This window comes from Argiope bruennichi, chromosome 3 (assembly GCF_947563725.1).
Source record: "Argiope bruennichi chromosome 3, qqArgBrue1.1, whole genome shotgun sequence".
Taxonomy (NCBI): domain Eukaryota; kingdom Metazoa; phylum Arthropoda; class Arachnida; order Araneae; family Araneidae; genus Argiope; species Argiope bruennichi.
In genome coordinates, this window is record NC_079153.1 from 36,634,791 (window position 1) to 36,662,555 (window position 27,765).

General features: G+C 28.2%; 1 protein-coding gene across 1 annotated transcript in view; it reads right to left on the minus strand.

Annotated features, from left to right (window-relative positions):
• The window catches only part of LOC129964060 (b(0,+)-type amino acid transporter 1-like), an 88,345-nt gene extending 63,720 nt beyond the window's left edge, over positions 1–24,625 (minus strand). The window contains exon 1 of the mRNA XM_056078733.1: positions 24,371–24,625. Within this exon, the coding sequence (XP_055934708.1) occupies positions 24,371–24,383 (13 nt within the window). The 5' untranslated portion in view covers positions 24,384–24,625. The remainder of the gene's footprint in view (positions 1–24,370) is intronic.
• Between the last annotated feature and the right edge of the window lie 3,140 nt (positions 24,626–27,765).

The window sequence follows — 27,765 nt, forward strand, 5'->3', positions numbered from 1 at the left end:
TATATATCGTCACAATTGTATCAAAATGTCGTATGTCAAATCGATATCTGTTCTAAAATGATTGACATATGTTACGCTATTATTATATGTTATAAAAACTAAAATTGTGTTTGTTGTTCCAGCTGTAATATCAGGATTTCGTACGCTTTAATGTGTGCAGTTTTTGACATACGGTATTTTGATTTTTTTTTAAAAATCTGCCTGGAAAAGACAAATTCGATATAAGAAAATATAACTACAATATAAAATAATTGTAGCCACATCCAGATTTATAATGGCATACAGATTCCTAATTGCACACAGATTATCGTGAGAATTAATGATTGTGAATTAATTGTGTTTTTTTTTAATAAAGTGGCATATGAAAATTTATTATTAAATAATTATTTTCTGCCTTTTAATCTTGCGCGTGTGAAATTTTGCAATCAATATTAAACTAATTTCTCGATGACAAAATTTATATCGAACAGGCAAGAAAGTGAGTTAATATTTCAGTGTCATCCAGTTCTGAACAATGTTGACTGTTTCGAGTCTTTTAACTCATAGAGAAGTTAGTTCAAAATTGACCGCAAAATTTGTAACGAACACATGCATATAAGAAAGACAGTTAAAAATTGAACTTCTAATTCAAAATATCAAAGCATAATAATGTTTCAGGTTTGGTTCGTCTGTCTTGACTGAATCAAGCTGTAATTTTCTGCTCTTAACAATTTTACATTAAGATATCTACAGAAAGAATGTCTACTTAAATCACTGTATCAAACTAGCGGGAGAGGTCTCGCGAAAACCTTCTGCCATATTATCTAATAAACTTGTTATGCTAGAGAAATACGTCTTACATGGCATTTGGGTACAGAAGTTACGAAATATTTTTTGGTGTGAATTTAGTATTTTTACTGAATCTATTGCGTCATTCTCGGTGAGTGTTTTGGCAATTAATCTCTCGCATGTGTTAATAGTAACCAAAAATAGAATTCATGGTTTAAAATATTTAGACCGATTCAAACAAAACTGCACTTGAAGTCAAAAATCGCATGCCAAATTTGACATATTTAAGTCAGTGGGTTTTTGAATTATCGCGTTTACATGTTTCTGAATGTATAAACCAATAGATAGTGAACCTTTAATTAGATTTGGTTCAAAATTTGACAGGTGTCTATACAATAGATGTTAAATCTGTGCACCAAATCTAATCTATCTAGCTCTCTCAGTTTTATAATTATCATATTAACTTATATTCGGATAGACAGACTTCCTATGAAAAGACTTTGCTCAAAACTTGATAGAAATCTGGAAATTAGGTGAAAAGACCGTGAACCAAATTTCATCCATTTAGTTGAAAGCGTTTCTGAGCTATCTTTGTCACAGGCAGACAGACATTTTTCCAAAAATGTGTTTTTCGAAATCAAGGAGATCTAGAAACTAGGAAATTCGTCAAAATGTCTCGTTCGAAGTCCTTGACGATTACTATACTTTCTCTATACTTCGTTTACGAGAAAATAATAAGCATTATTTATTTTATCAGACGATAAAATAAGTAATGCGTTTTTGTAATATTCTTTTGATGTCGTTCCAAAATCAACTTAACAAATTCATAAAATTGGATCAAATATCAAATACTTTCATTAAATTAGAATTAAAATTACGCAAGAAAGTTTTAAAAATCATTTTCAAAATGGAATTTGATTTTTTTTTTTTTTTGGCGACTTAAAGTTACTTCCCGGCTAAACCGAGTATTGAGCATTTCAATCAATTTCATTCAAATGAATACTAAAAATCTTTTGCATCAGCCGTTGTATTTTAATTTTTATAAATGTATTCAGATACAAATTTTGGAGAAATAGTACCATTGAAAAAAAAAAAAAAATTTTTTAAGTGAGGTAAAAATAGATTTTGTATACGATCTTCTGGAAATATTAAGGTGAAATTATTAATTTTTGTTAATTAAAAATGGAGGTAAACTGCTGGAAAAAGTAGTAAAACTTCGTAGGGAGCACATACATTACAAAAAGAAAAAAATGTGCCGAATTTATTAGCTATAGGTCTAACGATTTGCTTTATAAAGCATTTTTAACGATTTTTTTTAATTCATATTATGCAATAAGTATGACCAGTAATAAACACATCTTAAAACTTTGGTAAAACGCTTATTTGGAATAGCACAGAAAATAATTCTATCTTATCCTTTGAAACTATAACGTAACCATCAACTACAAGCTGCAAGACGCCAAATGAATAGCCTAAATTCCAGCTCTAACCAGTTCTTAGATTTTCCAAAATCCTGTCCACGTAAGAATATCAAAAACCATAATTACAGCTTACCTGGCTTTCTACTACTCTAGAATTACTGGCGGCGGCCCAGAATCAGATGCAAAACTGAATTAAGATTAAAATAAAAAAAAACTTTCCTTGAAGTATCACTCTGTATTTTAATACAAAATTAGAAAGAAAATTCTAATTCATTACTAATCATTTTTTTCCATGATGTGAATCATTTATCACTTTAAAGGATTGGCTTTAAAGAAATAAGATAGTTTAAGATATATAATCAAAATCAGCCTCTCTAAATACTTGAAAGGATAGTAAATCTAAATACGTGTTCACAGATTCAGAATTTACTTAGATTAAAAAAAAAATATCAAGGCCTTTAAAAATTGTTAAATAAACCGTTAGAGGCTTTTAAACTGGCAAAGCGCCATCAGTTCATGTGTGCTTAGCTCAACCATATTGGAAATAAACAATCATTTGATCGATTAAGCTTTCATTTTCAAGTCTTGCGTAAAAGAAAATTGCGTTCTGTTTTGTAAGACGCATTTCACGAAGCATTTCCAATATTTTTCGTAAACAAAAATCAATTTCTGATATTTTCATTAAATTTTCAATCGTTATTTTATATCTTAAACCAATAAAACATATCTTTGTTAATAGTCGTCTTTCGCCATCAGCTGTTTCGCCGGAGATATTGGCTCTATTTAATTTCATCTAAATCATTTACATAAAACATACTTCATATCCATGATTCATATACTTACATAAATAACTTCATATCCATGACTCCGCCAAACTGCCAAACATTAAAGCCGGGCTATTTTAATAGTCTTAAAATTTGTTATATATATATATATATATATATATATATATATATATATATATATATATATTAGTCCATTATAATGGAGACTAGTCCCATGATATAATAGCGCTATTAAGAATATAAATGTTCGAATTTAGACATTTTGTGGACCTAGGCAATGTACATTATTCGGTTTCTCTTTTAATAAGACCGATTTAATTTCATATTTCAGCATATTTTTAACTAAATCAACATGTTAAATATTTACACTGGTTTCATTTTCTATTTTATCGCAATGTTTTATAGTCATATTTGCTCGCAATGTTATGTAACAAGATACTCAGTTTAAGTTAGGTTAGGTTAGGTTAGGTTAGGTTAGTTATATTAACGTTCCATTTTTAAAGCAACACAAAGCCTATCTGGGACAGATCTCTTAATTTTGAAATACAATCAGACGTCAAAGATGAAATCAGAGTTGGCATCCCTCTCATAACATCTGTACCATATCAGCGGTAGAATTGTTTCCCTGACGAATTTAATGCACACTATACCCTCTTACACGGCGGCTGTTCGCTGGAATCGGGTCTCAAACCTGGAACCTTCAAGCCCCAAAGCCAAGATTTCATAACCAGATCACCGAGGTTCGTGCAAGGAACTCATTGTTTATAAATATTGTATATAAATCGATATTTTTTTATATAATTATAGGTAATGAATAATAATAAAGTAAATTAAATTATGCATATAGGAACTTGACTCATTGACAATGTTACTATTATTTTTTATCTCATAATTTGTAAATTTTGTATGTTTTACTAATTGATTCATTTGGTAACAAACTAAAATATTCTTTCAATCACCTGCTAATCCCCCTCCCCCTTCCCTTCAGACCAGCGACCAGAACTGCTGAATAGTGAAAAATCAGTCACTGCCTATCAACAATAAAAAAATCTATCAAAAACTGAAGGTCGAATTTTTCGACAATTACAATACATTCTCTAAGCATCTTTCGCGTAGGAGGGTGAAAAAAAAAATCCTGGAGGTTGTTATAAGTTCAGTAATCTTACTAACGATTAATTATCTTGTTTTATTAATAACTTTATTCAGTACATTAAGGTAACACATATTTCAAAAGACTTTTCCAAATCAGGACTTTTCCGAAGTTAATTGGTTATTTTTCAGAAGAGATTCTTATTACAAAATTACCCATTCGCTGATAAAGTACTGAGAAGTATATGTATTCAAAACTGGTAAGAATTGGCGATTCCTAAACACAAACTACTTGGCGTTCAAAATATATTCTAGTACATACGAAGTAGGACCATAAACAATTCACAAACCAGTAAAATAACAAAGTTGAAGCCGTGATGCCATTTTGAAGTCGAAAACTTTTGAGATCAGAACAAAAGGAAAATAAAACCAGTAGTGTCTTCAGAAGTCAAGTTCTGGAGTCCTTCGAAAAGACAGAAATATCACAAATATTTGAAAATAAACGGCTTGATTATAAAAGTCATCTTTAAGTTTGTAAATTTATGTAAATTAGGAACTCGTAAGAAAAAAAAATTGGCGGGAAGTCTCAGGAGATTATGATACATCATTCTGCTACTATAGGATGCAGAAATATAAAATTATAAAGTATTAGACAAAACATTCCACAAGTAACCTTGAAGCACCATTTCGAAATTCAAATAGATTTTTTTTTTCATTTATTCATTACATGGTATGATTTGAATATTTCTAATATTGATTATCATAATGCTAAAAGATATAAAGAATGTTAGAAATATTTGATTGAATTAAGATTTTTAATGGTTTGAAATTTCTTCGTCGTTCAATTTCTTTTCCTACAAAAGTAGAATAATCGAGTAAAATTTTTAAAACAATTGTTTTGAGAAAACTTATGTTTTTCCAACCAAAAGCATTTATTTTTTTTAACACAAACAATTTTTTTTTGCTTAAATTTATTGTTTTCTGATATTGTATTCCATTTCCTATTAGTTTTATATAAACTGATATTTATATTATTGTTTTATGTTTAAAATATTGCATCATATTCAATGATCTTTTCGTCTTCAAAATTTTGAAAACTGATTTATGTCAACATTTAAATTTTGACATCTTTTTATCCTCTATTTAAAATGAACATTTTTTTTATCTACAATTAGACTGAAAATTTTGAATTTTAAACAATTATATTCCCATGAAGATCGCAAAAGCGATATCATTAACAGCATCTATAAAAAGTTTTTCATGAAAGCAAATGTATTTACATTCATATAGTTAATAAATGAAACGAAATCAGCTGAGAAAACTTTTAGTAAAACATAATTTACACTCCCTTAAGTTCCTTAACTACATCTAAGTTTGTATTATTATTGATTATTTCTGTCATTGGAATTATCTATTACTGGATTTAAGAATTGTGTCCCTAAGCAGATTATGAGGGCCCTCATTTAATAAAGTGGTTAGCTTATCTTTGCATTTCAACACATTTTTTACATTTTGAAAAAGATTTTAAAATAAATCATTATTTTACTAACATTGTAGAAATTAATTAGTGTTTATTTATTTATTATGACTTACAACTGCTTGGTATTTATGTTAGTAAGTATTGTTATTCAACTAAAGGTCCAAGTGTTAAATAAATATTCTAACAACCGAGTGACTGTAATGAAATATAAGAATGAGATCAATCATATTTTATAAAGTGTAAATATTATTCTAATATTTTATAATTCATAGAGAGTATTTATATTTTTTACAAAACCTTATTTTCCCTAGTTCTACAATAAATAAGTTTTTAATTTGATTTGACCGCTAAATGGACCCCTCGCTTCCTGGTCTAGCAGTCTTAAGCTGCGGTACTTTCGGAAATAAACCAATGGAACTATCAACCCGTTTCTTTACAAGCAATGTGAAGATATTTTGATGATAATTTCTTTGGTTTAATGTCAGTAAAGAAATCATTATCACCGTAATGTCTTTTTTTATGATTATCATAAATCGATTCTGACAGATTGAAAACTATCAAAATATATACATGTAGGTATTACAAAACATTCATCGTATTTTAATGCCTTTTTGCTCAGGAATTGGTAAAAAAATGATATTCTAAGCATAGAGTGGCATACATAAGCATGTTAAAGAAAAAAAAAATCATTGATTTTTTTAAAAAATATTTTTCAATTTGTGGCTATTATTTGAATTTTTTTGAAATGAATATAATGTTCACATAAATTGTACAAGATTATGTGACTGAAGAAAATCTCGACGATAAAGCAGATTCATCATGAGAATGATATAAAAATCTCTCGAACTTATATTATTAAATACAAGAATCTTCTAGAACCGAAAAACAGTATCTCCGGATATTAAAACCTTATAATTCTTATGAAAAACAAATAAATTATATCCACTTTTTAATTACATTATGACCTTTCCTCGACCTTTCAACGCAACATTTCTTGAGTCTACATGGCCAGACGCATGTGTTAAATTATTCATTAAGCTGGCCACCGTATAAAATTGCACAAATTTCCTAAGGGAAGTCTCTTGCGTCATCAGGAATATATAAATAGTGTGCACTCTCGTGACCGCTGAATGCCACGAGACCGTTGCCAGAAACCGACATTTGGGAAAGATGTATGAACCAAGAACAACAAAAACAACAACAAAGGAGTCTGGGGAAAAGCAAAAGTTGGCCAAGATCCACGCCATCAACCACTTAAGCAATCCTCCTTCACAAACATCCCGTTACAATTTGTCACAATTAAAGCCGTCTTCGAGTGAGTCCTAAATAACACAGATTATCAGGAAATTAAAACGATATTCATTGAGGGCGATAATTAATGGGTTCTGTAAATTAGATCTGGGTTGGAAAGTGATGTCAGAAAGAACATTTGTGACAAGGAGGTTGGGCAAGGCGTTTCTCCTGGAATTTATACTTTATTTTCTTTAGTCTTCAAGGTCAAGCTCAGTGACCAAAAAAAAAAAAAAAAAAAATGCAAAGACATGCAGATATGGGCTAAGAGAACAAGGAAGAAATGTAAATAAATCAGAACATTTGCTAAGAAATTACATATAGATGAAAGATAACACAACAAATACCAAAATATATTTTTGTTAATTGCTTGAATTTAATATTTGTGATATTTAGTATTTATTACATTATATATATGAAACATTAATAAGATTTTTTGAATGGGATAATAGAGCTGTTAAATTTGAAACAAATAAGGGAGATATTGTTTAAAAATAAATTATCGTAAATAAAATACATCATCGTAAAATTTATTGCAATAAAAAATAAGCATATCTCTTTCTTTATTATTAATTATACTGGCATTAAAAACTTAATTGTCCGATTTATAACATATCGTTTAACTTTCTTGGAATTGTAATTTCACTTTTTTCTACTCGTATAGAAAATTACGTCTTGTATAATTATTAAACAACATACTTCTTTAGCTCTCAATCAATGGAAAAAAAATCAGGCGGTTAAATATTTGATGAAACAATGCAAACGGAATGAATTTCAGGATAGTAATATTTTGTTGGAAACTAGGCAAGAAAATATTTTTTTTTAAATTGGAGAAAAAAAAATTCTCACAATTATTAAATTGGTATAAAAAAAAGACAAAACTTTGAAACGGTGTAAAAATTTTTACAAAATAATATTTTCGAAAGATATAGCGAAAAAAAATTAAAATTTAAAAAGTGATTAAATGAATTCTGGCATACTCAAAATTTCACAAAGATCGCTCCGAAGTGCATTTTCCCACCCTCCAAGATATATATATATACACCAATTTGGTAGCTGCAGGTCGAATAGTCTGATTTGTAGAGCGTCAAGACATTTCACATTCATCTTATTATCAATGCAGAATGAATATTTGTGTTTCTAGGTGCTCTATAGGCCAAATGTTTTTACCAATAGTTGCAAAAATTAGCACAAATGTACAGTGGAGAATGGATTTTCCCCATCTATTAAAAATATGCAAAATTATGTTCAGACTAGATATGAAACAAAATCAGAAAGGTATGTAATTGGGTTATATATTTTTAAAAATTTGGGTGTTTTTTTTTTTCCCTCTCTTTTGAAAAAAATTAAAGTATTGCTTGTTAACCTACGAAATGTTAATGCACTATGGTACAAAATGAAAAATATTTAAAACAGAACAATGCAAATTATCAAATTTTCAATCACGGGACCTTTAAATATTGTAAAGGTTTGATTGAGGGTGGTTGAAATAAGAAAGAAATTAGAAATTTCTAAAATTAAATAAACAAATGAACGGAAAAAAATCGCAGAAACACTCAGCAAATTTTTTAATTCTTCCTCTAAATTATTATTAATTTTATTATCAGAAACTTATTAAAATGCTTAGTTCGTACGAGAAAGCGTTTCAAAACTTGTGAATTATAACCAATGATAAGAGCACTGAACTCATTCGAGCGATGTCGGGGGGGGGACAGATCTCGATGTCTTTTGTCTGTGAAAAAGAAATTTCAAGGTGAACAGGTACAGAAGAAAGTTAAACAAAATGCTTACTTGTGAAGTCCCCCCCCCCACTCTATTTACGAGTGAATGGACGCGAAATAAAACTGTCGAGTCACTAATCTGGTTCGTTCATATACATTAAAATTTTTTTTTAAAAAAATCACATATTTTCGGTACATTATTTTCAAATAAAATCATTAAATTTTTCAGTTACTGAAACAATTTTATCCCAAACAATTAAGGTTATAATAGATATACTCAATTTCTTTTAATAAATGTTACGTCCCAGTTAATTACAGTGATTCATATTAAACTTAAAATTAAGCGCCGAAAATTGCTGTCAGACAATTACGTTATCCCATTCATTTGTCAGTATTTTAAGGGTTTTTTTTTTTTTTTTTTGCAAAACAATTAATGAATACATTTTGGTTTTTAAATAAAACTCGGATCTATTCCAACAAAACATTTAATTCAAACCCAAAATCATTTAAAAAGAATTCTTGTTTAATATTTTCTGATAATTATTTGCTGCTTTACACCAATGAACATTCTATCTCAAGGTGTTCTTAATATTTTCACACCTCATTGTACCAAACAGTTGCTATTGGCAAAGCGATCGTTAGTTGCCGGTGACATCATCTACTGGTAAGCCTTTCGTTACTTGCCAGTGAAAGTATGTTAAGAATTATTCACACGTCAGTTGCTTTCAGAGTGTCACACTGCATCTCGTATAAAATTTTTAAAAACATGTGAAAACATGCACAGACACCGTACAGAATTTTGAAAATCTTACAATATCGACTTATCGTCATCACGATTCAATTCAGAGATTTCCTGGAAATTTAAAGCATTAAATTCTTCGACTTCGTAAAAGAAGATATCATGGATGCTTTCCGCATCAAAGGCGACCCTCCCCCTCCCCACACACAAATTTCATACGTAAATACTGCAAAATTGCATTGCATTTAGTAGGCTGTTTTGTTACTTAAAATAAAGCATTAAATGATTGATAATTTTGTTAAAATGGAACTATTTTTAAGAGAAGTTTAATAATACATCATAATTAAACAAGAATTATTTAATATTTTTAATATATTCAATAAATTATATTTATTTACAAGTTTTGTATCATAAAAAGCAATTAGGTTTATTACACTGTAATGGTTTTTTTTCATTTGCAATTTAATAAAAAATTTTGCAAAAAAATTCCAGCGACAGAGAAGAAATTGCATGCATCGTAAGAACATGAAAGTATTAATACATTCAGCTTGGCTTATTGACTAGTTACCGGCACTAGTATATGCATTTTATATATATATATATATATATATATATATATAAAAGTCCTTGGCAATAAGAGTTGACAAACCCACAACTTTCTCAGATCTGATTTAAATAGAATATTAAAATGAAGGGAAAAAAAAGACATTTTCCTTCATTATCAGAATGGTTCGAAGAAGTGTTAGCTATCGTATATTAGATAGCAGCAATTGATGAATAGTTTTCCAAGATTAAATACGATGCTAAGTCCTGCTTAGCGAAAATTATGGATTAATGTTCTCTGGTTTACAACGCCGATTTTAATATAAATAAAGATTGCAATTGTAATAAAGATATAATATAAATAAAGATATATATATATATATATATGTGTGTGTTCATTTCCTTCTAAACAATACTACCGAATTTAGCTAAATTTTGCACGCTTATTGTATAAGACGAAAGGAAGAATACTGTCATTTTTTAATTTAATATTTAATTATTCAATAAAATGAAAGACATACTCAATTAAGTAGAAATTGAAGTATAAAAAAAGACAAATTAAGTAGAAATTTCGAATTACTCTACTACTATATCTTCACATTTATTCCAATATATCTTTTGGTAATACTTTTTACGTGATTTTAAAGAAGCGATTTAATCATGCTTGAAACTAAATTTAAGTGAGTCCCTCAAACAAAGACAGCATTTCGTTTTATCAGAATTCGTCAATAAAATCTGAAATATTGATATTGTTGTTGTTTGTAATGGCACTTGCCATAGACAAGCTAGCTGACAAAATCAGCGATTTTAAGACAAGGGAGCGACTCTTGTTTTTGTAGCGCCAACTAGGGCCAAGAGTACGTCTTGGCTACTCACGCAACACATTCGCTTGCATATCCCCTGTTTACAGTGGGGACACATTCACACATCTCACAGATAGAACAGATGAAGAACAACCATGCCCGAACCGGGACTCGAACCCAGGACGCCCAGGTCACGGGGAAGACGCTCTACCCCCTATGCCAGGACGCCGGCGAAATACTGATATAAAAAATACTAATAACTTATGGACAATTATGATTAACTATCAGTTTTTAAGAATAGTTTAGTTCGACTCGTATTCTAATTTTAATTTTAATTATAAGCAGACGATAAAAGATGATAAAGATTTTAGATGATAAAAGGATTTTATATATTAAAATATTTTATACAAAAGTAGTTTTTACGTTAAAAAAATACTACATGATTTGTTGGTCATGTATAAACTATTTTAATCCTGAAAAACGCCCGGTATAATAGTTATTATGAATAACATACTAAACTATATGAGAAGACATAGCATTGATGACAAAATAAATATAAATATAAAACGTGTAATTATGAACAAGTCAAAGAAAAACATTCCATCTGTGATTACTGAATTGATATGCTCTTTAAACAAAACTCTTCTATGCTACAGTAGTGGCCAATACAAATTATGACTATGCGAACCTTTGCTCATTTCATTTATTAAGATGATTATATAATTATTAATATAATAATTGTTGTTTACAAAATGATGAAAATCGGACTAATATATAGAAAAATGAATTCAGTAATCAAACATTTTTATAAAACAATCAATAAACAGATATAGTAATAGCCAATGAAAACGAATCGAGCCAGATTTTGTTATTTTATACACTGGGCTGAAGTAATCAATTAAAGAATAATCCAGTAACCAAAACATGCGTTTCTATGGGAAATCAATCAAAATTACCCTTTTGTTGCAATAAAATTATTTGTTTAATATAAATTTATAATACCTAATACATTAAAAATGTCAGTGATGTGTTTCGCTGATCACTAATGCAAAGGGTACGAATGCGTTAAATTACAACCATCTCCCCTTTTCAATACACATTTATTTATTCTAAAAATGAAAAGAAAACAACTATTCATTACAATATACCATCATATTTTTAAAATGTCCGCAACATAAAAGATTTTAAAAAGCATACAAATATCTATTTTTTAGTGCACTCAGAACTAATGAAATATGAATGCGAAAATAATATGATTCCAAGAATTAGACATTAAAAGTATTGGTCGAAAAATCATAACGATAATGCAATTCAGGAAACTGCTTATTCAGCTGTTGGGTCTAAAAGCATACAAACAGCTAAACATACACCGAGTGTACTTCATATGCATATCGTTTGAACTTAATCAAGCACAGTAATATCTAGAGACATTCAAGTTTTTCGGCGTAAACACATGTACATGCATTTCTATTAACGAATGTACTTTATTGTCTGCAAATTCTTAAAAAGCATCGAAAGCATATTCTAAAGGATGCTTATTTACGTGCATTCATAATGTGACATGTTTTAAAATGTTTAATTTAACGAAAGTGCCGCACTTAATGTTTTAAAGTTGTAGTTGCTAGAATTCTAAATTAAAATAAAAGCCTACTGAATATTTCTAATTCACCCACTATGTTAATTTCACAATTCTTCGCATCTTATGAAAAGCGAAAGTGTTAAATGGGAGTCATAATTTTGTGTTTGAAGTTACATCTATGCCATTTAACCCTTTAAAGGGCCATTTTTTTTGTAGTCATATGTTTAAATATTTTTAGGCTTGAAATTAGAATAAGAAAAGGGATTCATTTAGCTTATTAGATACATTTAATTTAATTAATTAGTTTGGTTAATTAATAAGTAACAAATCAAGACACATCATTTTGTCTGAGATAAAGAACTGAAGCATCTAAGTTTCTGACATACTAAAAAAAATTGTCAAAACTTATGCCAATCTACATAATTTCATACAAAGATTGATAAATTTGGTGGGAAGCATACTTCCCACAGCCCTAGAAAAGGTTAAGACAACAAGCTTAACCTTTATATGCATATATATTCATATATCATTAACCTTTATATGCATATATTTATATGCATATATATGCATATGAATTTGTGAAGGATTGAACGTCTTCAGATTGTGACTTGTGAAGTTGTAGAGAGTGGTATTATTTCAAATATCATTCTTACTGAATCATAGATTGTAGGCATTCCTTCCTCAAACTTCAAAATAGGATGCAAATATTAAAAAAAAAATTTTTTTAATGAAATTTAAAATATTTTATGATTTCTAATCATTCCAGATTAGTATTCTTTTTATTTTATTATAATTAAATTTATTTTAAAAGGAACAACATTTAAAACAGAATTCTAACTCTTTGTCCCGAATCCCAACACGTTTCTGTTTCTTTCAAACCACTTAACTTCGATGAACAAAATCTCCTGTTACCGAGAGATTTGCTCCTTTGTCCTGTTTATCAAAAACGCGACTTCAGAGCCGAGTGGTTTTTTATCCCTTCCCTGAATTGAACTGGCTTAGAGGTCAGGCCTCTAGATTAATGAACATGATTAATCCCTTAATTTTCACGGCGGATAGGTCGAAAAGTAAGCTTGTTTGTACATAACTCCTGCTAATAAAATCATTTTGTTCTCTACTCTTTTGTCTTTATTTTTTATGATTGATCGGCGCTCGGAAAAAAACGACTTATAATATTTAAATATAAATAATATAAAAATTATATTTATAATATTTAAATATAAATAATATAATAATTATATTATTTAAAATATTTAAATATAAATAATATAATAATTATATTATTTAAAATATTTAAATATAAATCATATAATAATTATATTATAATATTTCAAAAAATATATGATCGGAATAATTTTTTTGTTTGCAGATAAATGCATAAGAAACAAAATATATATGTATTTTTATAATGAAATTTTATCAGATAAAACGAAAGAATTTTTGACAGGATTCTGTTTCTTTAAATGTCAACTTTCGGTTATTTAAATACTCACTTCAGGTTTTCGATTTCTAATAAAAATAATCAATATATTGATTTAATCAACATAGAAACTAAAGTAAATATATTCAGAAAGGCAAATAAAATAAGCAACCAAAACAATAAAAAAAAAATCTGAATTTTGCCCGAAAATCGATTTTGTACCGTAATATGATGCTTAAATTTTTTAAAAATATCAACAAATCAAAATATTAAGAATTTATGATAGATATTATCTACGTACAATTTTCTGCTACAAAATTCTCAGAAGCTGCTATTTTTATTGTACGAATGTAACGTTGTATCAGTAACCTCTCAAACATATCACCACTTCGTAAAGCTTCCGGTCTAATTTATTCTAATCTGGAACGGCTTGAACCATGATAAATTAGAATGCTATTGTTCTACTTCAGTTTGGCAAAAACTTAATTACATGCAACGAAAAAGAATATAGAAAATAAAGAATTGCAATGAATATTTTACACACGTTAGAATTGTCACAGTATTTTCAATTACAATCCTTGCGAAATCAATAGCAATTAAATAAATATATATCATTAAAATATTTATATTGATCATCAAAAATTATATATCTAAGACATAGCAGTAAAGATATTATTCACTTACATTCATCCCCAAAACATTATATTATAAGTCAGTTCCACTCCATATTTCTAAATTTACAATGCTTAATTAGATAAATTATCAACAATTTTGAAGCTGTATTACGATAAGTTGGTCATAAAACTCATAATTCTATATATTGATCTATATTCGATTATGCGCGCTAAAACTTCAATCCAACATTAAATTTTATATTATATTATATATATATATATATATATATATATATATATATATATATATATATATATACACACACACATACATACATGCATACATACAGAGGCATACATGCCCAGAGGATGCACGTACAACATTAGTAGATTGCACAGAAAACTTGGCGAGTTTTTTTGTTATTTTCATTTATTACTCATATTCGTTCGAGTAATAGTTTTAAATACATAGCTTTCAGAAAATGAATGATTTTTTTTATAACCCTGTATGGTCAATTTGTATCAAAACAAGATTAGAATCAGCAATCCTCTGACCATAGTTTTGTTTTGTTTTGTTTAGTTATATTAACGTCCCGTTTTAAATCAGCATTAGGGATTTAGGACCGATCTCGTAATTTTCAAACGTGGTCAGATAACGAGGACGACACCTGAGCTGGCACCCTCTCTCCACACTCCCTCTCCTTCTGCACTACACCAGCGGGAGGGGATTTGGCCCCGCCGGATTTAACGTGCACCAGACCCGCTTACACAACGGTTCTTCGGTGGAATCTGGTTTCGAACCAGAAAAACTCCCGATTCCGAAGCCGATACCTTATAACCAGGCCGCCGCGGCTCCTTCCTCTTATCACAGATCCAGATAAAAAAAAAGTTTGCTTAAAATATTCTTTGTTCATTACTTCGAAATGTAAATGTGGGCCAGATTATCAAAAGAAATGCTCTGAAAAGGAAACCAAATCATTTGACTCGAGTCCTTTATTCTAGAAAATTACATATCTTACCTTTACTGGTCATTATCACGGTACGAAAACTGTTTTATGACTTGCCTAAGAATTAAATGAAATAATGATTAACGTAATAAACGATCCGATGGAACAGTTCTCATAATGTTTTTTTTTTTTTTTTACGCCTATAAATACCACGGCAAACAAATAAAAAGAAGCAATTTGGAAAAGTAGAGAAAACATTTCTAGAGTGAGTGACTCAGTTTTCACAACAAATTATCTCCCGACTATTGCACTCACTCGTGACACACATTTATACCTTTCATTTTTAAATAACTTAAGAGAAAAATAAGGCAATTCTTTTCAGGAAATAATTTCCAAGAAAAATGAGCATCTTCCAAGTTTATTTTGGGGCCTGATCCTAATTCCTGAGGTATGAACAAAACTTTCCGAATAAACTATCAACAGCTCATAAAAAAAATCTCAGAACTGCCGGATACTTATAATCTTAAATCAAAACAATTGCAATTAATAACCGTTATATAAACATCCTTTCGCTTGATGCATTATTATTCTTTTGTTTTTGGTCACGTCGTTTTTATATGGTAGAAAGACTGATATGTACATTTATCCAAACGATAAATTTCGTACATTCTGATACCAAAAATTCATTATAAGAGTTTCATTAAATAAACAACAGATTGCAGCAGACTGATTGCAACAGATTTTATTTTTATCTTGTGTTGTAAGTAAACTCATCATTAATAAAAAAAACGGTTTTTCTTTTTTGTTAAAGATTTCATTATATCACAATACAACTAAATATTTACAATCGAAATAAATGCAAAATATTCATTTCATAAGATTAAGAAAATCGATTTCACATTCTTCAGTATTTAGTCAGTTATTTTATAAAAATATATTAGTGGATTATTTTATCAAAATTCTATGTAGCAGAAAGGGGCATATTTTTGATTTTCATTGGTTTCGTTCTACTTTGTCATTGAATAAAATTCAAGAAATATAATCAACTAAGAAATTGTTTAGAAGTATTTAAAAATCATCAAAAAATGTATTTTTTTTCTTATAAGATATTTTTATTTTATAAAATATTTTAATCACATTCAAATTATATTCGCTTAACATTCTGCATTTATTCAAAAAAATATAGTAAATCAGTCTTTAGAACTTATTCCAGGACTTCAACTAATTGTTTATAAATATTTAAATTATTAATTTTAATAAATATTCTTATTAAAAATCAATATATATTTCAGACAAAGGATTAAATTTCGAAATAAATATTTACAATTCTGACATTTTTGAATATATATTTTTCAGCATTTTTTATTATTCAATAGCAACAGCTTTCTTATAAAAAAGTTTTTTTTTTTTTTTTTGAAAATGAATGCAAAATGAAAAACAAAATGTGTATCTCTTGTTTATTATAAAAAATTTTTCCTTTCATTTCATGAACGCCTATATATAAAGAACAATTTTTTTTGAAAAAGAATGCAAAATTAAAATTAAAATCTTTTATTTATTATAATACTTTTCTTTTCATTAATGCCTACATAGCAGATATATTAGGAGGAAAAAAAGCAGATTTCGAACTTTCTTTTAGAGTAGTTCATGATTGTACGATAAACTGACATTGTCCCAAATTGTCGTTATTCGCTCTATTGGTTTATACGCTCTAGCTCGTCTTCTGTCAACTGAAAAAAATAGAAAGGGCCAGCTTAGCATTGAAGCGCAATTAGTCTATCGGAATCATCGCTAGATTGAAAAATTCTTCAGGAACGTTGAACCGTTGAGGAATTTTGATACTCAATGTCTTCTACCGAACCATTTTCAATTTCATGATATATTTGACAGTTATCTGGTCGTATTAAAATTCAAGGCACTAAATAGTATCAACACCATTGTCCGTTCAGTTTTATTTTAGAATTTCGAAACTTAATTCTTGACTTTCATTCTGTGAAGACTGAAATGTTTTTGATGCGAGCGAGAACCCAAATATCAAAATTTTGTATTGATAAAACTGCAATTAAATCAATGAATAAAAAATTAATAAATGAATTTAAGACGTCTTTGTAAGCATTTAGAGTAAAATCCTTTATAGAAAATAATATGCTATTAGCTTTATTTTAAGTATCTTATTTTAATCCATATATGTGTTTTTCTTTAAAAAATGCATGTACAAACATATTTGAATCGAACTTTAGAGGGAAACGCATAATATCTATTATATCTATATAATATTGTTCGGTAAATATCATAATATAAATCTGTTAATAGACATTTAGCAGACGATTCCTTTACAGTTATTTTATAACTGCTACTATTTTTATTTTGTTAAAATATTATTAAAAAGTAAAAGCAAACGATTTTTTCTTTGATAAACATATTTTGTTAATATTATTTCGTTAATTTTTTTGTATAATAGCTGATGATCAATTGTAAACCTTCTGGAATCTGGCAATGTTTGTAAGATACGCTGTTATGTTGAAAGAATAAACAAGCCGATGGAATTCTAAATTGCTTGGAGTATTATTTTAGTTGTAAGAATTTAAGATGCTCTGCAAGCTATAGTTTGAAGCTTAAGAAAGCAGGTAGTTTTCTAGATGCATGCAAAAACATAATGTTACTGGTGAAAAAACAGCACAGCGACTTTATTAGAATATTTAAAAACAATATTGCATCCTTGTATATATTTAGATTTTTAACTCATTTTTGAATGTATTAATCGATTTTAACCCTTTACACTCGAATGTCTCATCTCAGGCACATTCAAGACGGTGCATCATTATGACGTTTTATTTATTTTATAATTTTGATTGTTTAAAAACTTAGACAGTGATAAGAAGATATAGATTAATTTTTCAAAAAAAATTCATTTAAAACAATTAAATATATTTTTATTTTTCGAAGCAATAAGCAAGTCGTTGTAATAGGTGATATAATGTAATACGTGATTTGTAATAGGTGATAATGATAATTATGCATCGAATTACTTTTCCGAGTGCAAAAGGTTAATTTCAGTAAATTGTAACATGAAAAATATACAAAAAGTTTCAGCTACAATAATAAGAAATATTCAATTAAATATAACAAAAATTTCTTCTCGAGTTAAAATCGTCATGCTTTCATTAAAGGAATGAAACATTTATAAAAAAAAAATTAGATGCAATACTTAGATATTATAAAAATCAGAGATTAAATCTAAACAAAAACTTAGAGAAGAACTTTCATTTGAAAGAAGCTGCTTCGAATTTCGGAGATACCAAACGAAAAAATTAATACAGTTGATGATGCCAGATCTTCTAACTATAACTATTGCGTTATTTAATTTTATAATTAACATCTGGATGGAAATGCGCGAAGCTTAACCATTTCGAAAGCACACAGACGCAATATAAGGCTATACATAGGTATTTTTAGATGGAATTTTTTATTAGTAGGGGGCTTCGCCCCCTGCTCTCTTTCGCTCGCCAACCCTGATGCTGTCCTTGAATCATGCATGTCCTCAGATTAGTGGGGTTTTCAGAGGGATTGATTCCCTCTCCCCAGACAACAACAGTAAATGGAAACAAACTGTTGTTAAAATGTCATGAGCAAAAAACTCAATTCCAAATCAATTCCAAATAAAAAAAAAATTTAAAAATAACACTAGTTAATTTAGTAGAAATCTCGTCATAATTTTAACTTTTTTTCCCAGCAGGAATGAAGAATTAAAACAAAATTAAAAAGTTTAGATTAAATAAAATTTTTGTTAATACTACTACTAATATATTTTCTTAAAATTAATACTAATATATTGATCATCTAATTAAATAAATTTGTCAAAACTCATTGACGGTCATGTCGAAAGTAGTCTTATTGGAAACTACAACCTTTTGAATACAAATGAACCATCTGCATCATTTTTTGAATCAGTAGCAATATGGTATAGGAACATTTGTGCTTTTTTTGTGCCCTGTAAACAACTTAACATGCAAAATGTAGCGTTCAGTCCTTCTAATCACAAACTAAGAACCTTCGCTGGACGCCCTATTACTCTTTAAAAAAACAATGTAGCGCAAAGACATAAGGGTACATTGTTTAGGTATTCAGACAGTTGCTTAACCGAAAGACGAAAAATTTGTTACCCAAAAATGTAAACAAACGGAAAACTATTCATTAACTAACAAACGGTGTGTCTAAAAGTAGAATTAACAAATATTATTTTAAACGCATTTGCTGTTAATTAAAGCTTTTCTTTTTTTTGTCACCATTTCATCGTCAAATGCTATATAATTACTTATTATGACGTAATAAGGAAGGAATGAGGTTTGTTTTCCGGCGTATCCTCCTGAACGGATTCTTAGCTTGTGCCGGGTTCACAAAAATCAAAACTCGAATATCACAAAAAATGACGCAATAATATTTTTCATTTAATATTTCCAACATTACTGACAAAACAAACCTCAAATGCCATGGATCAGGCGATTCACTATCTACTAATCACAAAGCGAATAAAACGTAATGTTTACAAAAAATTATAATAGAAAGTTTACACATTATATCTTCGAAATGCGCAATTCATAGGTCTAATCTTTGTGCAAAACTTAATATTGATCTTCAATCTTGTTTGTCATTCAAAACGTTTATTCAAAACGCTGTTTCTAATAAGCAGTAACTCCAGATTCTTCTCCAATCTCTGAAGTTTTTTCTAACATCTATTGAATGAACTCTTTTGGCATTAAGAGATAAAGGCCTCAGTTGCCAAAAATCCCATTTCAATCAATATATTATGATACTAATTATCAACAAATTTGCATTTCTTCGACCAAGTACTTACAAACACTCCATTTCGTCGACAAAACAATTTTCATTCCATCTTGTTCCTTGTTAGATCTATTTTCCTTTTGATTATTTTGTTCCTTGTTAAAAAGGCAATTAGTATTTCTTCTCTTTCCTTTAGAATAAAAGAAAATTAGACGCAGAACTTCTACATCGATTTCCCCACAAGAATATAATTGCAAAGCAATCCTAACATCATGAATATTCAGTTTTTGGCGACACTAATTAAAGACTTTCATCTTCACAAGCTACTGTCCTGTACTCCACCCAGTTCTGAGAACTTGCCATCTATCTTGAGTAAAAAAGAGACAAGACACTGTATCGATTCATTTTTGATTAATGTCAAGAACAAGGGTTGCTGGCGATGAATGTAATTAATGTTCGTGGAAGAAGCACAATATATATGAGAGTAATTTTACAGGCGTGGCAGAAATGTTACTTTTTCCATATCAGTGCATGGAAATTCCTGGGGTTTAATTATTAACACGCCTTAATTCTTGATACTTAGAGGCGAAATATCATGCAACAAACTTAAAGATTCGCAAAATCCATTGCTAGCGATTTTGAATTGCAACCAATTACAACTTACTGGTTTTATGACACTTATTAATATCATGTAAACGCATTTAAAGCATATAAAGTCATGATATTAAATATGATTTGATAAATCTCCACGTAAACCAGAGTCGACAATTTACGAATTTTTAAGTTCGAATGATATGCGTATAAAAAAAATATTAAATTTAAGTAAAAGAAAAATTACTGATAAATATACTCTGAAAAAATTTTTTGTGCACTATATTTTTCTTGGTTTAGATTTTTTTTTTTTTTTTGACAATAATCGAAATCCCAAATACATCATATTAAAAAAAGGCACGCTCGGCTTTAACAAAAGAAATCTACTTAGAAAACTGTATATATTTTCTTTTAGGACATACTTTACTTTTATAATTCTGACACAAAATGCACGACAAAATATTTTAAATACTGGTATACAAAAAAAAAAATTAAGCTAAGATTTAAAATTAAGGAATTTTATTTTATAATTATTATAATCCGTATTTATTTTAAATGGATTTCTGTGTATGTTTTTAGTGCCTTTAGACGAAGGGGGGGGGGGAAATAAACCAAGCACAAACAAGAATATTTTTAGCTCAGTTTTCAAGAAAGTATATTTCAAACTCAGTGACTTGCGGTTCTGTAAGCATTGTTTTGATAACTATAAATGTAATTTTTTCCCCGAATAATAGGCAATTTACATTTTACCTATATGAATTATTTTTGATGTCTCTGTATTCATTTCGAACAAATTTCAAGGGACTAAAGTAACCATTGTTTATTTCCTGATGAATGGTTTATATTTTATTCATTAATGGACGATAGAAAAATAATAAATGAATTTATTAACTTTAATTATTAGAAATGGTATTGGTTTCAGTTCTAAATAATAGAAATACTTTAAATCATATTTAGCATCAACATTTTTTTACTAGCATCACTTAAAACTGAGAACACTAACAAAAGAAAAATCACAAAATTTCAGTAATTTAGAATGATTTTTTTTAATAAATGATATAACCTTACAAAAACGGACGGCGATAGTACATCGAGTCATCAAGCATTTCAGAGCACCTTTATAAAAACTGGAAAAACGACAAATTTATCGGTATTTGCATCTGACCTCAAATGCACTAAAACTAGCTTCTTCTAACTAGTAGACCAAACTAGTTAAAATTTCCCCAAAAAATATAAATATCAGATTTTAAAACACAATTATCTCAAATTCCGTTACTCCAACACGAAGCCTAAACATATTCTTCACCAGAACTGGTATGAGTAATAATAAAAAGGGGGGGGGAGAAGTCTGGCAAGAATAATGAGTTAGGTATCTAATTGCCGTCTCGCCGGTTTTCCAGTAGACGACCACGTGGGTGTGCACAATGGGGCAGTAGTACGAGAACCGGAGTAAACGTAAGCGTGGTTATACCGAAATACTACGTCACGCGGGAATAATATCGATTTTTTTGATCGATACTTGCAGATGGTTCTTTCTTTGTGCATCCGGAACGGAAGTGGGTGAGAGAGGAAACGCTTTTTAGGAGCACCGAGGCTTACTCGCGCGCAAATACATACGCTTCCTACATTTCTGTGCAGATCAGAAGAATTTGGGAAGATCTATTTTGTGTGTTAAGTGCGGTTATTTTGAGAAACGGAGATCTTCCTGCAAACCTAAAGTGCACATTTTGTAAAGTTTCGTTTTCAGAAAAGTTTGAATGCATTGTTGGGAGTTAAATTTTTGTCCAGCATATATTTCTTTTTATAAGCATATTTCTTTTATAGCATTAATATTACTTAAAAGTAAATATTTCCTCAATCGAAAACTATTAAAAGAAAGATACATTGTATTTAGAGCGCTCTAATGCACAAATGAAAGCGCTCTAAAACACAAATGAAATTTTTATTTCTAATTTATCCAAATTAATAAATATTAAAAAATTCAGTTTTTTCTTTTGATATTTATTTCTAATTTGGATTCTTCATTACAAAATATTTTTAATTTTCACGCTAAATTATTATTATGTGAACCAAATAAAAAATTTAATGGATTTACATTTAAATTCAAAATATTTGACTAATTCCGTCCACTAAATTAAAATAATTTGTATTTTGAATCTTTATTTTTCAATTCCATCTATTAGGTTTCTTTAGAACAATATGCCTAGCAAATCTCTAGTTAAAAGATCGTATTTCAAACTGCAAAATCATAAGTCGAGTTTGATCAGATGCTCAATATTCGTAAACAAACTCTTTCTTGGAGGAAAAACGTTAAAAACAACGTTTTATTTCCTGTGTTTACTCAGTTATTAAAGCAACAGTTTTTGATATAAAAACAAACGAATTATTGACGGAGATTTCAGAATCGTAGAATATCATTATTTATTATAAGATATATAATAGATATTTATATACATAGTATCAGCATTCTTTAGGGAAACTGTATGCACAGCGGCCATTTACTTTTCAAATATTGATTTAATTTAAATTCATGACAAAAATCAGGAGTTTCATAAATGGATGTTGCCATAAAATAAAAAGAAATATTTTGTTGATGTTCTTCAAAATGTGCAATTCGATTGTTAATTTCTTAAATATCATATCAAACCCACTTTATGGTAATCGATGCAATATATTTTTAAAATATAATTACCTTTTTGTGTGTAATTTGTTTTAAAAGTAAATCTAAATTATTAAATCTAAATTTCCTGTATTATTAGTAGGAATCTAATATGATTCTTTTATTTAAATTTTTAGAAAAAAAAATGTTTTTGATCAAATCGTTTGATGTTATTCAAGAACAAAAAGCATTGAAAATTAAATTTCCACTGACAATTTTTTTCGATTATGATCCATTTCAATTTTAGAAAAACGTACCATTTAACAGAAATTTAATTTTTTCTGTGTTTTATTTGCGTTTCTATAAGATTATATTAAGTCAGTATTTGACAGTAGATATCAGTCAGTATTTGTTTCCAATGCATACTAACGTAGTAAATCATGCAGCGAATCACATTACACATTTTTATTGCAAACGATTTTTTTTTTCTCTTCAACAGACAACTCGAACAACATAATCACAATTTTTTGGCTCTCTTCCAGTATTGTAATCTGAATAACTCAATTGATTTTAAAATCATTGTCACTTACATTTAAACAATGGTCCGTTATTAATGTTAAAGTAGGGCAATTTTACTAATATTAGATTTCCTGATATCTAGAAAATTCGCTCTTAAACGTTTATTTCCTTCCAGAATTGCAATACGAATTATTCAAATGATTTTAAAATTATTGTCACAGTTAAACAATGGTCTGTTATTAATGCGAAAATACAGCTAATATTAGCTATATATTATACTAATATTAGGTTTTCTCAAATCTAGAAAATTAACTTGGTTTAGTTTTATTATTTAAATCAATCTGCATATTTATTTTATTAAGATGTATTTTAAAATAAAAGAAATGATAAAATAGAAAATGATCCATTCATTCAAGTAAATTTATCATCATAAATCTTTAATTAAAAGTCGCAAGTTTTCAGGAAACACATATTAAAGTAAGACGATCACATAAGCATAGAAAATAAAATGAAAATGTTACAAACCATAATACTAAATTTTCATTCATTTTCTGATATTTTACATATTTTTTTAACTGAATTGCCTAAAATAACACGAAAAATCAATTGAAACTTATAAATAGAATACTCATGTCTTCACTAAAAATAAATAAAAGGTAATAAATATTATTTTAACTCACCAGGTCTACTCATAACTATTGTTTTCTCTAGAACTAAAATTTCACTTTTCTATTCAACAGCTTTCGCTAACCGATTCATATGCCGAGCCTTTTCGAACAAGAACCGGTCTTCCACGTGGATTTGATCAACACTGAAATAAAAGCTGCACTACTCCAACACAAGTTTCAGCAGAGCATTCTGGCGGGGACGACCGGGATCAACACCTGACAGATGACTTCCTCCTACGGATCCTAACTCTTCAAAAGACTTCAACTCGCTGGGCAGGCTTACGCAATAGTTCAGCTCCCGCAGTCGATCGTGTCGCCAAATATTATGAAAGGCGCCAAATTTCCCGCTCCCATTCAAAAAGGATATTCTTTTAAACCTCGTTGTATAAATAGACATTTTGTTCGTAAAATAAATTCGGAAGTACTTTGAGAATATATCAAACAACTTTTTATTTCGTGGAATAGAGGAAAAATGCATCTTGAAGAATGATTGATTGATTGATAAAAGGTCATAAAAAAAAGTACCTTTTCTCAATGGCGTAAAAATTTGTAAAAGACTGCCAAAGAAGTTTTTAAGAAATTCGAAAAGGAAAAATATAAGAGATTCGAATCTCTAGTTCGAAATATTTATCGCAACATGATAATGTTTTAGGGTTGTTTCTTGACTTTGTTTAGATTGATTGTATCAGCCGTTTCATTTTATGCATAATGAATTTTATATAACACAATTTACAGAAAGAATGCTTACGTAAAAATATTAACATATTAAAAAAAAAGGCATAGAATGTTTCGAAATATGCTTAAGCATTTATTAATTTTAAAAAAATCTAATGCTTATTTTATTTTTGTATAATTGCATTAGAGTTGTTAAAACATTCTTTATGATTATTACAATACTGGTGTGATTATTACAATCCTTGAAATTTTATTAAAATTAACTGAAGAAATTTGTATGGAGTATATGGTTAGTACAGTTGGTATCTTTGGAAATAAATTCAACTGTTTTTGTTTTTTTAAATTTTGAAGTGATATAAAAATTATTTGTGTGATAATTTGCTCCGAAGTTATTGAGGAAAAATCTCCATTTTTTTATTTAACCGAAATATAATTTTTAAAAAATGCGTTTCTAGTTAAGCACATATTAATCAGCTACTTGAAAAATCTGCGACCTCTAATGTAATTTACAGAGATGCATAGAGTCAATATTATTATATGCTTTCTCCCAAATAGTCGCAATTTGAATGTATTTATTTGAATGTTTATTTAATGTAGGTATCAATTTTATCAAATAAGAATAATACCATTAAGTAAAAAAAGGATTTTTTTTTCGGAAAAAATTTTTTATAGGTGCTTCAAAAAACTTTAAAACATCAGAAATTCAAAAGCATCTAATTACATGCAATAGTTTTTATAAATTAATTTTGACTCAAAGATAGAAATTTTACCTATACAGTAAATTCTAGAATTTTCATTTATTTGAAATTGCAAATTCCAAAGCGCTCCAATTTTTAACTGTTCATATTAGAGATTTTGTTAAATCTTCAGAAGATAATTGATAGCGGAACACTAATTCAATTATAAACAGCGTAAATTCTGTTGAAGTAAATATATATTTTCCCTCTCTTTATTTTTTCAAAAGTTTTTAAGATGATGCTGTAACTTACAAAAAAGTTAATAAAATTTAATAATTTATATTAAATATGTATTATATATGTATAGTTATAATTGCATGCATCATGAAGTAAAGGATTTTGTAGACCATAAATTATTTTCGAAAAGATGAAACTGTGTACATGTGCAAAGTTCTGAAATGCCATATATATTCTTTTTTTAATTAAAAAATAAATATCAGCACACATAAGAATAAAGTCAAACATAGAAAAAGAAAGCGTGTATAGTGGAACACGCATATACACACACAACCCCCCCCCCCGAAAAAAAAATAAGAAAACTACTTTTTTTAAATATATTTTTTTAAGACCTCGTTTTTTTGCTTGCGATTTATCTTCAAAATCTTTTTTAAACTCAGATTATTTATTTATCTTTAATTTCCTTTTTTTCTCAGCTGCTCGCGTAAATTTAAATTAAATTGTTTTTATACTTTATACGACTTAACTTTGCTTCACCATTTTGGCAATATCTTGTATTTTTCTTTCAATTTTTAAAAAAAATATCATTTCAAAAAAATCTACTCAACGGTTTCAAATTAACAGAAATGAGCGAATTATTTTTCATGCTATTTTCTTAGAGTAGCAAAGTATTTTTTTTTTATGATTCACAATATTTTTATTTTTTATTTATTTATTTTTATTAATCTAATTATTTTTCTAGTTCCGAATTTTTGTTTATTTGAATGCACAACTGCGTTTACTTTTTTCCAACTGTTTTTATGTTATTCTGCTTTTTTTCTCAGTCTGCATTTGATTCCACAGAAAAAAAATTAGTGATATGCATAAAATTCATATTGAAATAATTTTATTTAGATGCATCGAATTCCAGCAAAGTTACTAATATTACGAATGACTAATTTGTAGTTTTTCCATGCTAGTGAAAATTGCTAGAAAGAAAAGTAAAAGACAATTTTTTCGACTGTGTTTATAATACTAATAAATGAATAAATAATAATAATAATAAAGGAGAATTCGAACCTCTAATCCAAAATATCCTTACATGAAAATGTTTTAGACTACATTTGCTTATTTTTATTTTGTTTTTAAAATATACCCTTAATTTTGTAGCAGCGAAAACGTACACGTACAAAACATATTATTTAATATCTTTGCATCTCCCACGTGTTTAAAAAGCAATAACTATAGTAATGAAAGAATTACTGACAAATATATTTTGATGCTTTAAAATTTTATTAAAATTAGAAAAAGCCCTTATGGAAGTAAAACTGATATTGTTAAAAAAAATTCTGTATTTTAAAATCAGGTAAAAATGATTTCTTTTGCAATAATATGCTTCGAAGTTATTGACGAAAATCGTTAACACATCAGTTGATTTTTAATTAAAAAATTTATGAAAATTTTGAAAAACCCTCTAGAGAGCATTTATTACCCAAGAAATAACTACATGTCATATATTACGGTGTCTTCCCTCTAGAGTAGTAAGAATGATATTAACTTTATACATGTTGTAACACACAAGTTACAATTCATAAATAAGAATAGCTAATAAAAATAATTATGTTAATAAGAGATGAAAGGATTGTACGAGAGATGAAAACAAAAAGTACGAAATAAATTTTAACATCCGAATTTCGAAATAAGTGAGTAATGAATCTCTTAACAAAAAATACCTTTAAAATGGAAATTATAAAATATCAATTGGATGCATGAAAAACGAACCATTACCAAAAAATAATGTGAAAATGTGATTAACTGTTATTGTTACTTACGAAATAA